The sequence below is a fragment of the Brachyhypopomus gauderio genome, unplaced genomic scaffold (assembly GCF_052324685.1).
Source record: "Brachyhypopomus gauderio isolate BG-103 unplaced genomic scaffold, BGAUD_0.2 sc49, whole genome shotgun sequence".
Lineage (NCBI taxonomy): Eukaryota > Metazoa > Chordata > Actinopteri > Gymnotiformes > Hypopomidae > Brachyhypopomus > Brachyhypopomus gauderio.
Window position 1 is genome coordinate 354,898 of NW_027506874.1, and position 18,388 is coordinate 373,285.

General features: G+C 46.3%; 2 protein-coding genes across 4 annotated transcripts; both read right to left on the reverse strand.

Moving 5' to 3' along the window:
* Positions 1–943: 943 nt before the first annotated feature.
* LOC143487684 (ras-related and estrogen-regulated growth inhibitor-like protein) lies at positions 944–2,529 on the reverse strand. The gene is made up of 4 exons (XM_076986752.1): positions 2,384–2,529; positions 2,229–2,282; positions 2,052–2,128; positions 944–1,923 (listed from the first exon to the last, which is right to left on the reverse strand). The coding sequence occupies exons 1-4, from the start codon at positions 2,493–2,495 to the stop codon at positions 1,513–1,515; spliced, it is 654 nt and encodes a 217-aa protein (XP_076842867.1). The 5' UTR covers positions 2,496–2,529; the 3' UTR covers positions 944–1,512.
* Positions 2,530–3,313: 784 nt separating this feature from the next.
* On the reverse strand, positions 3,314–17,773 carry trim33l (tripartite motif containing 33, like). Of its 3 annotated transcripts, none has more exons than XM_076986757.1 (17): positions 17,448–17,773; positions 16,216–16,292; positions 15,941–16,079; positions 15,094–15,211; positions 13,985–14,101; positions 12,136–12,250; positions 10,982–11,125; positions 10,746–10,857; positions 8,261–10,200; positions 7,156–7,261; positions 7,043–7,073; positions 6,828–6,957; positions 6,383–6,579; positions 5,926–6,025; positions 4,580–4,648; positions 4,336–4,470; positions 3,314–4,180 (listed from the first exon to the last, which is right to left on the reverse strand). In XM_076986757.1, the coding sequence occupies exons 1-17, from the start codon at positions 17,626–17,628 to the stop codon at positions 3,944–3,946; spliced, it is 3,948 nt and encodes a 1,315-aa protein (XP_076842872.1). In that variant the 5' UTR covers positions 17,629–17,773; the 3' UTR covers positions 3,314–3,943. The 3 variants fall into 3 exon arrangements, with proteins under 3 accessions (XP_076842872.1, XP_076842875.1, XP_076842874.1); XM_076986760.1 differs by having other exon boundaries at positions 3,315–4,180; positions 7,156–7,258; XM_076986759.1 differs by having other exon boundaries at positions 3,316–4,180; positions 4,336–4,467.
* Between the last annotated feature and the right edge of the window lie 615 nt (positions 17,774–18,388).

Sequence of the window (18,388 nt, forward strand, 5' to 3'; positions counted from 1 at the left end):
TGGACCTCTCACTGTAAGAAGAGTCCAGTAAGTGCACCATGTTTACATTACCCACACTGCCCAGCTGTCGGTCAGTTTCAGGAGCACGGTGGTGTCTTTCTGCCTCTGCTGTGGGTGCTGCAGTTGTCACACCTCAGTGTTCAATGAAGGACATTTTTAGGTGCGTTTTGTAACGTCAGACACTCTAACCTTTACCTCACCAGTTTTAACCACAGGACAGCTGACAGCTGACTGCATCTCGGCACACAGCACGAACACTGAATCAGTACTGACCTGTAGCTGCAGGCTTATCAGACACTGAATCAGTACTGACCTGTAGCTGCAGGCTTATCAGATTGTTGCTAGTTTTACAGATGAGTTACTGCTAGCTTGAGAGTGAACTGCAGAAAACATCCTGCCAAGTACTAAACCACAAATGGACAGTAGATCTACCTGCACACCAATACGGTGTTTGTCAGTGCCCAAAAATGGATATGAACAATTCTACACTCAGTTCCTTAAAACTGGCCCGTTTGAGAGTGGAAGGCGGCTGAAAGATGACGGAGCAGAGAAGGGTGGAGGGCCTCCGTCACCAGGACAGACAGAGCAGTGTGTGCCCAGCGGTGTGGAGGTGTGTGTGTGCCCAGCGGTGTGGAGGTGTGAACGTAGGTGTTAAAGGGCAAGATGTGTGGGGCTGAATCACAAACATCTCACTCAGCTTCCCTGAAGGAAACATCACTGACCAAAACTCTCCTCTCATACTGCCGGGTTATTATAGTACAATAGTGATGATCACAGATGCCTATTAATCATAATATTCTTACTGTATCTGCCCACTGTTTTGTTCTATTCCATACCCAACACGTAACCACACATTCATCCATTGTGCAAACACCAATTTGAAGTAAATATATATGTTCATAAGTGTTCTCCTTCCCCAAGAAGAGCATTACAATAAAAATAATTCACTTTTTATATATTTATTTTACTCACATTAAATTAAAAAAAACGCACCACAAATACATTTTTCCAACAAAAACACAGTTCAAATTTTTTAGACAGTTATGTGAAAATCACATGAATAAGTGTGTTGTTCATAAGCAATTCACTCTTTTCATAATCTATAATAGTTCTTCGGTACACAAATGATTTATATAGCAATTCAGTTCGTACAAACAGATGAATTACACACCATTTTATCAATTGTCCACATTCTTCTTAGATCCTCCAAAAGCTCAAACCTTTCAGTATTTCTGAACCTCGTCCTCTCTTTGTCCATGTAGGATGGTAACGCGGTTCTGGAGCGGACGGACTGAGTCTCCATCCTCAGACATGTAGGCTGTAGACTACACTACGCACGGTGAAAACACCCCAACATCTTAAAGAACTTTCACATGGGCCTTTAACTTACAAAACCAGCCTGACTCCTACACGTGGCCTCGTCCTTTCAGATCACGTCCTTCCTGGACCTTCTTCTGTCGTGGGACCGAGGGGGTTTTAGTAGACCGACACCACGTTGGTGTGTAAACGGAGCTACTCCCGTTTCTTCCCAAAGACAGCAGACACACTCCTCACGATGCCTTTAATTCCAATCGCTCCTTTCTTCACGGATCTGGACTCTTTGATAAGCTCCAAGAGTTCGTGAAACACGAGGAGGACACCGTGATACGTCTCAGCTGCGGAGATCTCGTAGAAAGCGCAGTCGGCGGAGAGGGCGAAGAGTCGACCCTCCTCGCTGGACACGACCCTCTGGTGCTGGAGGTCCCGTTTGTTCCCCACTATAATGATGGGCACGTGTGCGCAGGTCTTCCCCGCCTGCCGGATCAGCTGCACCTGGTGCCGGACCACCTCGAAGCTGGAGCGGTCACAGATGCTGTAGACCAGGATGACACCGTCAGCCCACAGCAGCTGCTTCTCACTCACTGAATCTGGGCTCTCGCAGCTCTGTAGACGTTCAGAAGGACGTTACTCTCACATTAAACCGCTTATGGAAAGGTGACATTATTGTGCGTTTTAACCGTCCTAAAGTATACTGGACATCTGGACTGTTATACTGGACATCTGTGTCTCACCTGCGGGTACAGAGAGTCCCAGATGTTGAAGGAGATCTCTCGGCCATCGATTTTGTCGGTATGGTTGTATATTGATTCTGTTAAGAAATAATTAAATGTAAATTTATTACGTTGTCATAAAAAGTATGTTGTAAAACGGTCATACAGAACATTTTGAACATTCCCAAAGAAACTTACCAATTTCACCATATTCGCCAATGAAGCGTCTGGTAAGGAACCGCACCGTGAGAGCTGTTGAAACAGAACATTTATTATTAATATCTTATACAAACTTCAGAAACTGTCTTAAAAGTACAGATGCGTCCTTATTTTAAAGGAATATAAACACATACCTGATTTCCCGACATTTAGCGCTCCGAGTAGCAGGACGTTTGCTTCAGCTTTATGCTGGTTTCCTTCCATGGTTTTGTACTGGTGTGAGTTGGTTTTATCTTGAACAACCATCGTACTGGTGCACAGATCTCAAACTTCTCCAGTGCAGCCTCGCAGAATGATCCCAGCACGCGCGCCGCTCCTTAAATACACGCGGTGGGCGGGGCCAAGGGAAGGCGGGGCTCTGCGCAGCTGCCTGGGATCAAACTGCTTGTTTGGTCTTTTTTAGTTTATTTGCTTTGGGCAAGGCAGCTTCTGCACAGTTTAAATATTGATAAACTAAGCTACGCTCACTGGCGGTTAATTGCGTTTTAGAGCAGCGGCCCTGCTGTAGTGTGTACAGATGTGTGTGTGTGTGTGTGCTGCTGTAGTGTGTACAGATGTGTGTGTGCTGCTGTAGTGTGTACAGATGTGTGTGTGTGCTGCTGTAGTGTGTACAGATGTGCGTGTGTGCTGCTGTAGTGTGTACAGATGTGCATGTGTGTGCTGCTGTAGTGTGTACAGATGTGTGTGTGTGTGTGTGCTGCTGTAGTGTGTACAGATGTGTGTGTGTGTGTGTGCTGCTGTAGTGTGTACAGATGTGTGTGTGTGTGTGCTGCTGTAGTGTGTACAGATGTGTGTGTGTGCTGCTGTGCACGTGCAGAACTGAACCCTTCAGTTTTACACCAGTGCGCTGCAAAGCAGTAACGACCCGATACTGTTAACTGCCAACGAGTTGGTATTTAATGCGCATTGGCAAAATGGCTAATGCAGATGAAATGATTCATCATATGATACCGAGTTATATAACTGCGATTCTTAATCTATCATTTACATCTATCATAGGTTAACGATCCCATATCTGATTTAAGATAGGACAGAAGCTGGCATTAAACACTCAGTACGTACACTAGAGGACCAGGCAACGGGATTCAACACGACCTGCTGATGCAAGTACCAGAGAAACTGCACATGACGTTGTTCTTGGTAAATGATACATCCCCAGATTCAGTTAGACACTTTCCAAATAGTGCGCAGGTATTTACATTATATCACACACATACATTGTGCTGCGTGGAAACATGTAAACACAACAAATTTCGATTGTCTTTTAATGCAAAACGTTTTCAATGCAATACAACAAAAACGAAATGTTCACAAAAAGAATAACAGAAAATAAATACAAAAAAAAAAAAAAACATATCTGACTGTCACAAAATTGCTTTGCGTGTGGGCCTCCATGCACCAAACAGTTTTGACAATATTCACTTATGAAAAATTTCTTGCAGGCGGACAGTTAAGACTACAGTCCATTAACTGCCAAACAAATACACACGAATAACAGTCTTCCAGTCAGATAATATCAGAGACAGAAATGGTCCAGTGGTCATAGACCACTGATGAGAAGGATACGTGTATGTGAGGTCTAGAGCACCTAACTCGACAAAACACAAGCACGGCGGTCCTGGAGGGTCCAGTGAGTGGAGGGTTTCTAATAAAGCTGTAGGTCAGTACATTAGTGTTGGCCCAGTCAGACAGGCCTAGTCTTGGTTTGAACTCTCAAATCGAGGTTTCTTTGCACTACAGTTTGCAGCAAAAAAAGCTTTCATCCGCTTCAGAGTATTTTTGGCATGGTTTCTGTTGGCCTCGGTCCGTGGCGCCCCCTTGTGGTCTTCACTGGAAAGAGGCTTCAAGAGAGAGGCGTGGAGACTCTCCCCAAATGTTGTATTCAGGCGCTCCTGAAACGATCTCTGAAGTTTGAAAACCAAGTCCCTCTTCTGTACAGACACACAGACAAACATTTGGATTGTAACACCTGTTACTTGTGAAGAGCTGCCGTCAGAGGTTGATTCAACGTGCTTTTTAGCATCACAACTCTGTACGTGTTCTTGGTCATTTTTCATTTCCTAAACCTATAATTGAAATCTGTTACCTTGGAGCTTGTAAATAAGATGTGAAAAAGCGCCCATAGATCTGAGACCAGTTCAGCTGCTGAGCGATATGGCGGGTTGCGTTTCCCCAGAAGCCGCCTGACAATAAACTCAAAGCCCACACATCTCTGACTCTGCTTCACACACACACACACACACACACACACACAGGTGAAGCAACAGTGTGAAGTTAACACACACTATCCCACCACAGCCTGACACCTGTGACAGCAGGTGAATGCGTACCTTGGTCTTCCTGTAGAGGAGGTAGCCATGTTCTTCACACATCAGAGTGAGCAAGAGCTGTTCACACCTCTGTTAAACACACACAACCAAACACAAGACTTCTGAACTGACCAAGGCCCTTCAGAAAACACGACGGTGTGTTCAGAGGAACTGAGCTTTATCCTGGGGGCCAGCGTACACTTGAGCAGTGTGTGGAGTGTGTGGTGTGTTTCGTACAGGTGTGTGTGGCTCGTGTGGATCCTGCAGGGTGTGCAGCAGGTACGTCTGTGTGAATCATATATAGGTTGTAGGTGTATTAGAAGACAAACAGTGAGTGGATCCTGTAGGCGGGTCTGTAGGCAGGTCTGTAGGCAGGACAACATGAGGTGGGGGGGGGGGGGGGGGGGGGGCTGGCATGACCTGATAGTATATTGTGAAGTAACTGTAGAGATTTCATACCAAACTGGTGCCTGAACACCAAATTAACATTATTACAAACATTAGGAGTATCAGAATTAGTGGTGGGCCATTATCGGAGTTCGATAATGTGATACTCTTATCGGGCGATATAAAAATATTGCCATTAATCTATTCTTAAAGTTGGGTTGGGAACTGGGTCAAAATGGGTAAGCAAACTATGATGACTTTCACCTTGATAGTTTAGCTCGGCTGTATTCCTAACCAAATTGGACAGTAGGGGCGAGAACGAGTTTTCAAACCTGTGAATTACAAATCGTTCGTGTGTTTACATGGATGCAGCCACGAAGCTGCCAGGTTTGCTTCATGGAAAATAAATTTTTAAGAAGCTTCCTAATGGAGACATTGACAAGACTAAAGTTGTTTGCAGCTTATGCAAAGCGAAATTAGTTTATTGTAGGAGTTCTACCAGTCTGAAGTACCATGTATTAAGAAACCCTATCTCAAAGACATGCATATTCTGAATGAGCCATTTTAATCTAGATTAATTTCAAGATTTCAGTGAGATTAATCTAGATTAAAAAAATTAATCTATGCCCACCCCTAATCAGAATACATACTTACAAAGCCCACACTTACAAAACAAACTTATAAACACACACAAATACACACTGACTTTAGCTGTCCTGCTAAATGTCCCTGCTGCTGCTACTGATGTGGATACACTGCACTCCATACGTCTACACTGAATTAAGCATTCACTCATCTTGTTGGCCTTGTCAAGCTAGGACTTTTGAAATCCAGATGCATTTAGCTTCGATCCTTGTCTTCAGCACTTGTAAAATGACCACGGTCTGAATGTCTGACCGCGTAGCCGTCTGTGGGCGTGGCTCTAGGTGAGTGTGTCCCCGTGTGGGAGGAGTTGGGTGAGGGCGGGGCACAAAACTTACTCTTTGGTCCTGGATACTGAGGTAGGGCTCCTTTAACCTGCTGTGGCTGTATGGGTCTGTGTCAAACACATTGTGACACAGAGAACACATCCAATCCTCACTGTAGGACACACACACACACACACACACACACACACACACACACACAAGCTGAATTACCCCTCTAAGAGGACTTTAAAAATTAAACTTCTGTTCTTAAACTGTTATAAGCCCATGACACAGAATTTTCTCAGAAGTTGATGTCTAACTACAAATAATGTCCCTTTCAATACGTCACATTCAGATGACAGAATGCTAGAAAGTAGAAACAAACACCTGTCTTGTGTCTTCAAGCATTTCCTGAGCTCTATGTCAATGACAAACATTAAGAATGACCCAAGAATTCACCCAAGATGTTTCCAGACCTCCTGAGATGTTTGCTTTAACTCAACACAATATAGAGGAGCAACTGGCTTACGAGGGTTTGAAGACTGGCGGCACATGGCATTCGGGATGAAAACTTCTTCCACATTCTGCACACAGCAGCAAGGTTCCTGCAGACAGACAGACGGCGCACTCCAGCGCCTCGTCCTGCAGGGGGCACTGTGGGCTCGGGGACGGCAACAGTGAGACGGCCTCGGGTGGTGCAGGGATCCTGAAACTTCTCTGGGTTGGCTGGAACAATAGGAGGAGAGGTAAGCCAAGCTCAGACGACGGACCACACGACAGTGGCCAACGTTTGTGGAAGTGTTGGACGAACTGCAGTCTGTACTGCCCTTCACTGTCACCACCATCAAACTCCGAATGATGCCGGCCTGATTCCCAAACTCCAGCGACACTGGAGGGGTAACACGAGTCCTCACGGAGGAGGTGTGGCAGCAGCCTGGGGAGACCAGTGTGTGGAAGTAAAGCTCAGCACACACCTGGCCATCCTGGAGCTCCTGGAGCAGAATTTCAGCCGTGTGGCCATCGGCAACAACGTGAAACTGAGGGAGAGGAGATCCTGAGTGAGGAAGAGAGATGGGTAACCGTGGCAACGACACACGCAGAGACCTGCAGAAGGACGGAAACAATCAGATGTTCACACATCGTGGTAGTGAGATGTTCGTCGTACTTCATAAACCATATGCAAACGTACTTATTGGTGTCCGCTGTTCGTTTAGAGGTCCCTGAAAGAGGAGGAGAAATTATGAATAAACGCAAGTGTGGTTTTAAAAAGGTTTGAAATGAGTGAAAAAACGTGAGTCTCACCCTCAGATCTGATGGGTTCATAAGCCTCGTCCAGTGGTTCAGAATCACTAATATCAGTCTCGTCCTCCTCTACCTCCTCCTCCTCTTCCTCCTCCTCTTGATCCTGCTAGGAACATGCAAACGGTGACCTCACAGAGTTAAATGACCAATCAAAAGTCCAGATGAGTCTAAACCAGGGGTGTCCAAACGTTTTGCAGTGAGGGCTAGATTTGGTGAGGTGAACATGTGTGGGGGCCAAACAGGCAGCCTGGCATTCTGGGGAGGGACATCCAAACATTCAGTCTGGCATTCGTGAGGAGGGGGGGTATAGTATACACTGCCATCTGCCGCTATAGTATAGTATATTATAGTATAGTTTATACTTCCCCCTTCTGGTGAAATACAAAATGCTGCAAATCTCACGTTCTGAAATCTTGCACTTTTTCCGGGCACATTATTTCTGTGACTTTGATGAGCTGTGACTCTGTGACTGTGAGCTGTGACTACTTTATCAAATCACCGTCTAAGAACGCTTTGCCGTGCTGGGCTACAAGTTTAGCGACTTCATAGCTTGCTGTTGTGGCGTTTTCCTGTATTTTGTTAGTACGTAAAAAAAACGTTTGAGCTTGCAGGCTAGCTGCCATTTGCTAGAGTTTCTGTGTTCGTTCGGGACTGGTGTACGATGTGTAGAACTGATGTTTGGTCTCATAATGCCGACGAACATTTATACTCTCATCACAGAGACAGCTTCATTGCAAATTAAACAGATACACTTTCCGTTGATTTATTTTCCACCGTGTTTGAGTTTTTTCGGTGCTGCAATTTCTGGTGACTCGCGATATATATTTTTTTCTTAGCTTAATTTAGTTTAGTGGAGAAGCACCGGTTCCATGACTGGCTCCATCTAGTGTTGAAACTGAGAAGTGCAACAGAGTTGAGCTCAAGTTTCTTGTGCAGGACATATTCAATTGTATTTTCAGAATTTGCTGCGGGCCAATGACAACTGGAGATTGGGCAGCAGTTGACCCGAGGCCCGTAGTTTGGACACCCCTGGTCTAAACAATCTGCTATAATGAAAATGACGCAGTGTTGTAAACTCAGCATAAAACCTGAACAATTTTCCAACCTGCATCCTGCATGGAGATGACAACGCCGTCTCAGATCTGGGGTCAGCGTCAGCAGGGGAGTCTCTGTCCACCTGACTGGTAGGAGAGGCCAGCAGCTCTAATATCTGCTGGAGGGACACTGGGATGTCAAAGCTCTTTGGATTTAATATGGAGGTGTTTTCTGTGGCTGTGGGGATCAGTTCACTTTTGACTTGCACTTTGGAGGGAGAGAGAGCGCTCAGGTTAGAAGGGCAGTCCTGCACTGTGGCGATGACAGGAATATCTGGCAAGGGGGAGGCGGGGCCTTGTTGGGAGGAGGGCGGGGCTGTGTCGGGATCCGTCTCAGGCACAGTGGAAGTGGGCAGGTTACCGTCCGGGTCATCATCACGAGGTGAAGCCCTGCCCTCCACATTAACTGATCCTTCACCCAACGAATCAGCTGGTGCCTTCACCGCCACCTCGCACTTCGCCATTTTAGTCATCTGGGCAACGTGCTCACTTTGGCTTTGGTTACTGGTTTGGTTACCATTGAGTGTTTGAGTAGCATTACCCGTGAACATGATGGACACAGGCGGAGTTGGTTCACTATTATTGGTGACTGGTACATGAATGAGCCGTGTCTCCACAGGCAGAGCAGAGCCAGGTGCCCTGCTGGACGCAGCCTGCCATGTCACGACCTCGCTGACGTGTGGGAGACCACCTACAGCACCGGGGGTAGAAGCAGGACCTACGGCCGGGCCAGAAGACGGCGCTCTGACCAGAGTAGCACAGGGGACTCCGATGGCCTGATTCACAGTGGGAACAGGAGTGTAATAGTGGAATTTCCAAGATCCTTTAGACTTGCGAGAACTGGAGCTGTCTGGGTCTTTGAGAAGGTTGAACAGGAGGGGGTGGGCTTTAGCTACGACCGCGTCCACAGGGCGCAAGGCAACAGGCAGAGTGTTGGAGGAAGCCTGGGTGAGAGGGAGAGGTTCACCGCCGGGAACCCCAGGGTGGAGGCCGCTCGACTGGGAGCACGGAGGGAGAAAAGCCTGAACAGGGGCCAGCTGACTCGGGTGACCACTGGTCTGCCAGTGGTCAGATAAGAGTTTGAGAGTAGAGGGCTTAAGACCAGACAAATCCTGGCCGGTGAGAGCAGCAGGAGACGGACCGGCAGACGGAGCGGAGTGAGACCTGGTGGGGTTGACGGGGAGGTGCTGGGACGAGGACGCGCTCTTGGAGCAGAAGGTGGAGGAGACGGTGCGGTTGCAGACGGAGGGCGGAGCTGTGGGACGATGGAGGGCGATGGACACAGTGGCGAGGCCTCCGCTGGCGTATGGAGGCGGAGCTAAAGTGGCCTGAGGCGGGGGCGTGTCCAGCGTAACCGGACGCGAGGAAGACGAAGGCACGCGGCGGAGGATATTAGGAAAATGGCTCTGAACAGGCTGTGGCCACTGAGAGGAGGCAGGGATCGAAAAGGCAGCGGGAGGCAGGGTGGAGATCGCTCCAGCTGCAGGGAACTGTGTGATGGTGCCCTGAGGGTGGAGGACATGGGAGAAGCCGGCAGGAACGGAGAAGCCGGCAGGAACGGAGAACCCGCCGGTCTGGCCCTGGCCCACACCAGGAGCGTCCGGGTGGCTGTGGGCTGACATCAACAGCAGAGACGAAGACATTTGTGGGAGTGGCACAGGATTGGGTGGGGCAGACACTGGATTGGGTGGGGCAGACACTGGATTGGGCGGGGCAGACACTGGATTGGGCGGGGCAGACACTGGATTGGGCGGGGCAGACACTGGATTGGGCGGGGCAGACACGTGCTCGATGAAGCAGGGTAGATCAACGTCCATCTCTGTGCTGGTGGACGGAGTGTGTGCAGCTCCTGAAGGGCCACTGTCTGCTTCTCTGGGGTCTTCTGTAGGATTACTGCTGCTCCTGGATTTTCTTCTGGTTTCAAGAGGAACTCTTTGAACCTTAATTGAACCTGGGTAAAAAAAAAGTAATGACAAAAACTCAATGTGTGTTTGTTGTTAGAATAAAATAATGGTAATAAACTCGCGCTTATTTTCAACGATGCAGCACTGAAGATTACTACATAACTACTGTGGGTTGTATAGGCCAAGTGACACCATATCTCAAGTAGAGCTTGAAAACCTATACAGGAGGTCCTCGGGTTACGTCAGTCCCGAGTTACGATGTTTCGTGGTTACGACACATCTCCCATTTACTATATGAAGCCTTGTTTCGACTTAATGCGAACTTTGTGTTTGGTGTGCGCGGTATAAGAATACGTGGCTCGGGACCAAGGCGGCCGGCGTCACCCCAATTGCATTGTACGCCATTTTAGCTTGCTGCTACGTCATTCTCTCTCTCTCGTATGTTATTTATGTACTGTACGTATGTTCCAACTTACACCGAAAATAGGTTTACGACGCGATGTAGGAACGGATCAATGTTGTAGGACCCCCTGTACCCGTATTTGTACCCCATAATTGTAAATGTAAAATACTGAACCAAACGTCCACTAACCAAACGTTTTGATGATGTTGCAGAATTCATGGCTTAACAGTAGCGTAGGCCGAATCATGGATTCACTCAGACATGTCTTCTGAGACAAAAGCCCCTCTACCTGTTTCTCAATCTGACAGGGAATTAAAGTTGTTTTAGTGTCATTCAAAACACAAAACACACCACAACTGCACTTTATTACATCCAAATTGAATGGTAGTTCACACAGATTAAAAAGGAATAAAAACTGAACGTACTAGTTTTTTGTGCTGCAGGACGTGCTGGCTGTCTGTCCTCAGAACCTTCTGGATAAACGCGGTGATGTACTCCTGTCTCTCCCCCAGCTGCTTCAGACTGCTCTTTCTCTCGAGGAGACTCTTCTCTTCCTCGTCATATAGGGCCTTCAGGCAAACAAACGTCATGGAGGTTTAGGTGACCACTGTCTACAAATCCAACCCTCCTGAAGGCTATGATCGGGCTCCTCTTCACACAGAGCTTACAGCCAATTGGCACGGTAGAGACAAGCATGTAGGATCTGGGGTCTTTAGGAGAACTCTTGAATGACCTACTTCTAGAACAATCTAGAGCCCCCATACTCGAATAGCGGCCCGCTATTTTTTTTTTATGATTTCCACTCTTATTTTGAAATTGCGCACCGCGATCTCAAGACGAGGCTGGGGATTGCCTCCATGGCAACAATAAACAGCAGATGCCCAAATACGTTCACTTTATTTCACCGTAACATATTTCAAGCATGGTCATTATTTAGCCTAACACATTTTTTGCATGTCATAAAAATGCTAAAATAATATAAATAAAATAAATATTCTACATTAGATTAAAAAACCCTAAAGTGAATATGCATATTCACAATTTGTACTGGCAAGAAAAGTGAAATCTATGGAAAAGGCTACATTACTGTATGAAGATATTTTGAGATCAGTTTTGTGATCATGGCACGCCAACTTTAACCTCCCTACACTAAAAATAAATCCCTCTGCCCCTGAACATTGATCTAGGTCAGTGCGCTTCTAATGGTGCACACTAGCAGAGCGTTAGCAGTCTGCTCCAGGACTGTAGACACTTGATTCCATGTCATGCACACACACTGGTCTAAAATGCTCAGTCCTGGGCAGTTTAAGAGATGGATCACTATACTGAACACCATAACCACAACTACTGCAACACCATAACCACAACTACTGCAACACCATAACCACAACTACTGCAACACCATAACCTCAATTACTTTAACACTATCGTCCTGAACTGGTAATTGGCCGCAGTTGGGGGGGGGGAACTAGCAATTTGAACTTTGTGTACAAAGTTGTGCTAAGTTCAGTTTGTAGTGAAAAGAGCAAAAGAATATGATAATCACAGCACTGATTTAGTTCAGAAAAAGTTTGATTACCTCCACCTGCCTAAACAGCTCTCTGCCCCTGAACACCAAACACAGGTACATGTGGCGCACCAACTCCGTCAGCTTCTTCTTTGAGGCGAGTTTCAACACCTTGATGTCCTGTAACCTACCACACAAGAAATGCCAGTTACTCATCAGGGAAACACAGGGCACTCAGGAGCACATAACCCACACATTCTGTGCAATAAAATAATGTAGAAGATGATGTTGTATGTAAGGATGCTGCTGGTTACATTGCTGCAGTAATTTATTACATATTCATATACCATTTTTCTTCATTTACCTCAGGGTTAGGGTCAGGTTAATTTAAAGGTGATACATGAATTCCACCACCTAATTATCAAAAAATGAGGATGCTACATAATGATATAAAAATAATGAATTTGAGCTTGATTCAATAGCAAAACAAAATACCTGGTACAGATTACAAACCCCAAGTCAATCCCTAATATACCATAATACATCACACATCCACCAAAATGCATTATATCCATATATAACATATCCATATACACCATAACTGACATCTTAAGACATTTCCCAGACTGGCGCAGGAAATGTCCTTGAAACTTCTAAAACTTCAAAGGTTTTTCTCTACCATCTGAATGTTTCTAGTATGCCAAGTGTGCTGAAACCTTCAGCCACGGAGCCATCCCCATGACCTACACTCCCTCACACACTCGGGCTGTGGTTCACACTCCCTCACACACTCGGGCTGTGGTTCACACTCCCTCACACACTCGGGCTGTGGTTCACACTCCCTCACACACTCGGGCTGTAGTTCACACTCCCTCACACACTCGGGCTGTAGTTCACACTCCCTCACACACTCGGGCTGTGGTTCACACTCCCTCACACACTCGGGCTGTGGTTCACACTCCCTCACACACTCGGGCTGTAGTTCACACTCCCTCACACACTCGGGCTGTAGTTCACACTCCCTCACACACTCGGGCTGTGGTTCACACTCCCTCACACACTCGGGCTGTAGTTCACACTCCCTCACACACTCCGCTGTAGTTCACACTCCCTCACACACTCGGGCTGTAGTTCACACTCCCTCACACACTCGGGCTGTGGTTCACACTCCCTCACACACTCGGGCTGTGGTTCACACTCCCTCACACACTCCGCTGTAGTTCACACTCCCTCACACACTCCGCTGTAGTTCACACTCCCTCACACACTCGGGCTGTAGTTCACACTCCCTCACACACTCGGGCTGTAGTTCACACTCCCTCACACACTCGGGCTGTGGTTCACACTCCCTCACACACTCCGCTGTAGTTCACACTCCCTCCCACAGTCACTGACATTTATCAAAATACTACATCAAAATTCTGCACAAAGCTACAAAAATAATTGTAGTTTTGTTAACTGTATTGTTTAACCTGTTGCCTTTATATATTCTAAACACGTCTTAGCTTATAGCCTGATGTTGTTGTATTTTGTTGATCCTTGCCGTGTTTGATAACGTTATAACAAGTATCAAGTATCTTGAATATGTAGTAAATATACCCGAGGTGGTACATTTAAAGGAAACAACCCCCCTGATACTGAAGACCATTCAATGGACTCTAACAGGAACCGTGTTACTAACTAAAGACTTAGCAACAGAACCCTAGCATTGCCCAAGGAAGGACATTACAGTTGTGTGCAAATCTTTGACCCTAGATATAAAAGATTTCACGTTCCGTTTGTGCAGTACGTAGCACGTATGTCCTATGTGATGGTTTTGTGAAGCAATCAGTGTTTTAGGACACCAGTAATGGACCGTTGTGGTGAGACTACTGTGTGCACAGGTCCGTGGGGTCAGGGGCTCTGCGGTGGGGTCGGTCACCTCCCGTCCATGGTCAGCAGGTTTTCCTTCACGCTGCTCCTCTGTGCGCGGACGCGGTGTAGCGTGTGCCGAAGCTGCTCCTTCAGGGACACCACCGCTTCCTCCAACATCAGGAAACTGACAGGAAACATCACAACATCAGCCTGAACCGAGAGGCGACCACAGCACGTGCAGCACAGGGCCATTTATATCTGATCTGAGAACTGCTGATATGGCATGATTTGTGCAATGATCGTTACGCTCCTCACAACTGAATGTCTGACAGTGATTTGACTCCATAAACCTCAGACCCTTTTGAAAGGTCTTGACTACATAAACCTCAGACCCTTTTGAAAGGTCTTGACTCCATAAACCTCAGACCCTTTTGAAAGGTCTTGACTACATAAACCTCAGACCCTTTTGAAAGGTCTTGCTTTTTTAAATATTTTATCTTCAGCACATTTTACATTATTGCACAGCAGTGACCTCTGACCCTGAATGCCTGTCCGCTCTGCCGCTCTCTCGTGTGTTTGTGTGTGTGAACCACAGACACTTTCACAATGCCCTCTTGTATTTGTCTGCTATATATTTCATGCTAATGATTGTTTATTTAAAGGCACAGGAGCCACAGGTGCAGTGATGATGACTCAAACACCTGCAGGGGCACAAACGTGACTAAGAATGAGCTTCGTAACTCACGCTAGTTACACTGAACCGTCGCACAGGACAGTCTCATCATTTTCAGGTACAGTTCTGCATTAATAATTATGATCATGATGATTTAATTCGTGTGTAAATAATGTATAAACAATGCAGCCTCTTATTTGTAATTAAGGAAGTTCATCGTTAATATTTATGCTGGACATGTTTTTAACAGTTTAAAGCTCCTCACTCAAGCATTCATTTGGCTGTTATGTTTCATCTCATGAGATGGTTTTTCTTGCGTATTTTTGCATAACTGAAGTGAGGCTACAGGTTTACATTTTTATCTCTTAGTGGCACAAACATAAGTTCACCCTCTCTGACAACACGGAGGCCTTTCTGGCCCAGTTTAACGTACATCATTCACCTACGTATGAACTAAACCCTTGGTGAGAGTGTGTGTGTGTGTGTGTGTGTGTGTGGTGTACCTGTGTCCTCTGTGCAGAAGGAGCTGACAGTCTCTGCAGGTGAGCTCATTACAGGTGTTGCAGAAGAACTTGAGCCACTCCTGCCTGTGTGAAGAACAGCGCAGCGTAGCTGCTGAACCTGAAGATGAGACGTGTGTTTAAGGTCTCCTGCCTCTGCTCACGGGCCCAAGCACACACACCAGCTCATTCCGAGTCTCACAGGATGAACTATGACCCACAGCAGCTCTGACTTCACATAAAGTTACTTCAATTTCATGGTGTCTCACCACCTAACAAAACCGTTAGTTCTAGATGCGTTTGTGTCTTGACACTATTACTCTAATCTTTCACCACAAATTCAGCAGCTCTGACAACACGAGATGTACCACTAATACCCCCCAGGAACTGACGAGTCACCCTATGAGCTCAGCACAGTGATTCCAAGTCACATCTCTCTTCTATTGCATTTACTGAGCTGTGAAGCGTTTGTTTTGCCTTCAATGGAGTAGAATCCACAGCCAAACATTACTAGGGGGAAATTAATCTGACTTATATTCACGCTGCCAACTCTTATGAGCATCCAGTGATAAACAAGCTGTTCGTGATCACAATACTACCACTAAAATAAATGATCATCATCATGAACACCATAATTACTAGGACATCTGGACACTTTTTTAAACATCAGGTATAAGATCTTGCAAAAACGTTTGGTTCTGTGTTGGAGAACATCTCAGGGCAATAGAAGCATTCAGCAGAGACTCCTACACACGGCCGTGTCAGCGCCATAGCAGAGGACACGTAGACCTGTCTGCAGCAGAGACTCAGCCAGACATCACACCGCATGTCTGTGTCCCCCAGCACTGACCTGAAGACGCATTCATGGGGGTGACGGTATGATCGCGGGTCACCTTCACTCGCTGATGGGCTGAGACACACTCTGAGCACAGAGCCTCCTCACACTGCGTACACCAGCCGCTTAGCACGGACTCGTCACACCCTCCACACTACACACACACACACACACACACACACACACACACACACATATATATTAGAACTACACTACATATTTCCTGTTAAAAAGTAACTGTCTCCAGCTCAAAAAGTTTCGGGATCCTCCAACAGGGTCAGTGGTTTTACCTTGGGAGCAGAGTCCATAAACATGAAGCAATCTGTAACTTCTGACAGGTTGAACGCCAGTCCACACACAGGGCATTCTATAGTCCAAGAAAAAAAACACCTATATACATAAATAACATACTGACCCACTGGTTTTTGCTCTATTAGTTAGATATCATCTTGCCTTCAAGTTCATTTAATTATCTTAAAGACATTGTGCCTAGAAAATTCCATCTAACTATTACAAACTGTCTAGAACTTTCTACCATGCACACGACTGAGAAAGAAAACAGATCTGAATGATTTCATATTTGGTATCACTAAACAGGCGTGACTGGATCATGCTTGTATATAAATGTTAAATCTGAGTATCTTGGCCTAAATTTAACACTGAACCTTCTTTAAGTGCGCTCCACTACACCGAGTAAGGTTTTCTTCTCAAACGTGGATGTGAAAAGGTAATGCCTGATTTATTTAACTCGAGCTCTCATATGGGACTGATCCATGTTAAGGGACAGTGTTAGTGCGACCACAGGAGACGTGAGATCTCTTAAACTGGGACCACAGGAGACGTGAGATCTCTTAAACTGGGACCACAGGAGACGTGAGACCTCCTAAACTGGGACCACAGGAGACGTGAGCTCTCCTAAACTGGGACCACAGGAGACGTGAGCTCTCCTAAACTGGGACCACAGGAGACGTGAGATCTCTTAAACTGGGACCACAGGAGACGTGAGATCTCCTAAACTGGGACCACAGGAGACGTGAGACCTCCTAAACTGGGACCACAGGAGACGTGAGACCTCCTAAACTGGGACCACAGGAGACGTGAGACCTCCTAAACTGGGACCACAGGAGACGTGAGACCTCTTAAACTGGGACCACAGGAGACGTGAGATCTCTTAAACTGGGACCACAGGAGACGTGAGCGCTCCTAAACTGGGACCACAGGAGACGTGAGATCTCCTAAACTGGGACCACAGGAGACGTGAGATCTCTTAAACTGGGACCACAGGAGACGTGAGATCTCCTAAACTGGGACCACAGGAGACGTGAGATCTCTTAAACTGGGACCACAGGAGACGTGAGCTCTCCTAAACTGGGACCACAGGAGACGTGAGATCTCCTAAACTGGGACCACAGGAGACGTGAACTCTCCTAAACTGGGACCAGCGCCTGTTCTGGCGGACATACTGGAGCTGGAAAGTTGTGCCTTTAAAAAAAACACTTGTTCACACGACCATGTTTGTTACCTGTGGCGTCGCCGACATGGTTGTTTGTAAGGCAGGCGGTGCACACAGCGTGCAGACACGGAAGGAGTTTAGGGGGAGAGCAGGAACTCAGTTTGGTCCTGCAGCGAACGCAGATCTCGCCTGGTTCTCCACGAGTTTCTCCACCAACCTCTCCTCCCTGCTCGCGCACACCCACAAACATCTCTCGTCCAAACTAAATTATTTGCCAGGCGTAAAACTAGCTGACCCCGCTGGGATTGACATCGGTTATAGTTCCTGTGCTTCTTTCGTTAGCAAAGTTCCTCTCGACCTCTTCGCGCAGTAGTTCTGTAGTCTCGCGTGGAGTTCTGAAGTCTCGCGTGGTCTAGACGCGCGCGGCTGCATTTCACAATAGAAGTCTTACGTTATTAGAGTTATTAGAGTCTTAGAGTTATTACGGCTCGTTGCAGTTTCAGTTCACAAAAGGTAAAGTAAGCGTGGTTGTTTTATTTGATCATTTCTTCAAACTGTATATATATGACATATGGAGGTGCATTTTTTAAAACAATACTAACTTTTACAAGAATTGTGAAATTCTAATGTTCAGAGTCTGACCTTTTTTTTTTAACTGCTAATGTTCACCAGATATGTTTTTCTTTTCCCACCATTTTATAGGTCTTTATCATAGTATATATGTATAATATATAATAATAATTTTAAGTATAGATCAGTTGTATTCACAGTTCAAGTGTCCCTTTATGCAACCAGTGAATAATACTTTGCATATGTATATTTTTATAGCTGTTTTTCAATTCCATTCTTTTACTTGTAGATGTCACGTTACAGCACCGGACCCCTCACTTGGGGCCTGTGTATACGTAGTCCACGTCCATATATGTACTTCCTGTGGGTGTGGTTGTTTGTGTACATGTTCACACGTGTTGTCATGTGTTGGGTATATATTGTGTGTTGTAGTCCTGTCC

Coding starts and splice junctions, on each gene's coding strand:
- LOC143487684 (XM_076986752.1), bottom strand. CDS start 2,495: ATGGTTGTTCAAGATAAAACCAACTCACACCAGTACAAAACCATGGAA. Junction 2,283..2,383: donor GCTAAATGTCGGGAAATCAG/GTATGTGTTTAT, acceptor CTGTTTCAACAG/CTCTCACGGTGCGGTTCCTT. Junction 2,129..2,228: donor TGGCGAATATGGTGAAATTG/GTAAGTTTCTTT, acceptor ATTTCTTAACAG/AATCAATATACAACCATACC.
- trim33l (XM_076986757.1), bottom strand. CDS start 17,628: ATGTTTGTGGGTGTGCGCGAGCAGGGAGGAGAGGTTGGTGGAGAAACT. Junction 12,251..13,984: donor CTGCTGACCATGGACGGGAG/GTGACCGACCCC, acceptor CTTGTGTGGTAG/GTTACAGGACATCAAGGTGT. Junction 7,074..7,155: donor TGAACCCATCAGATCTGAGG/GTGAGACTCACG, acceptor CTCCTCTTTCAG/GGACCTCTAAACGAACAGCG.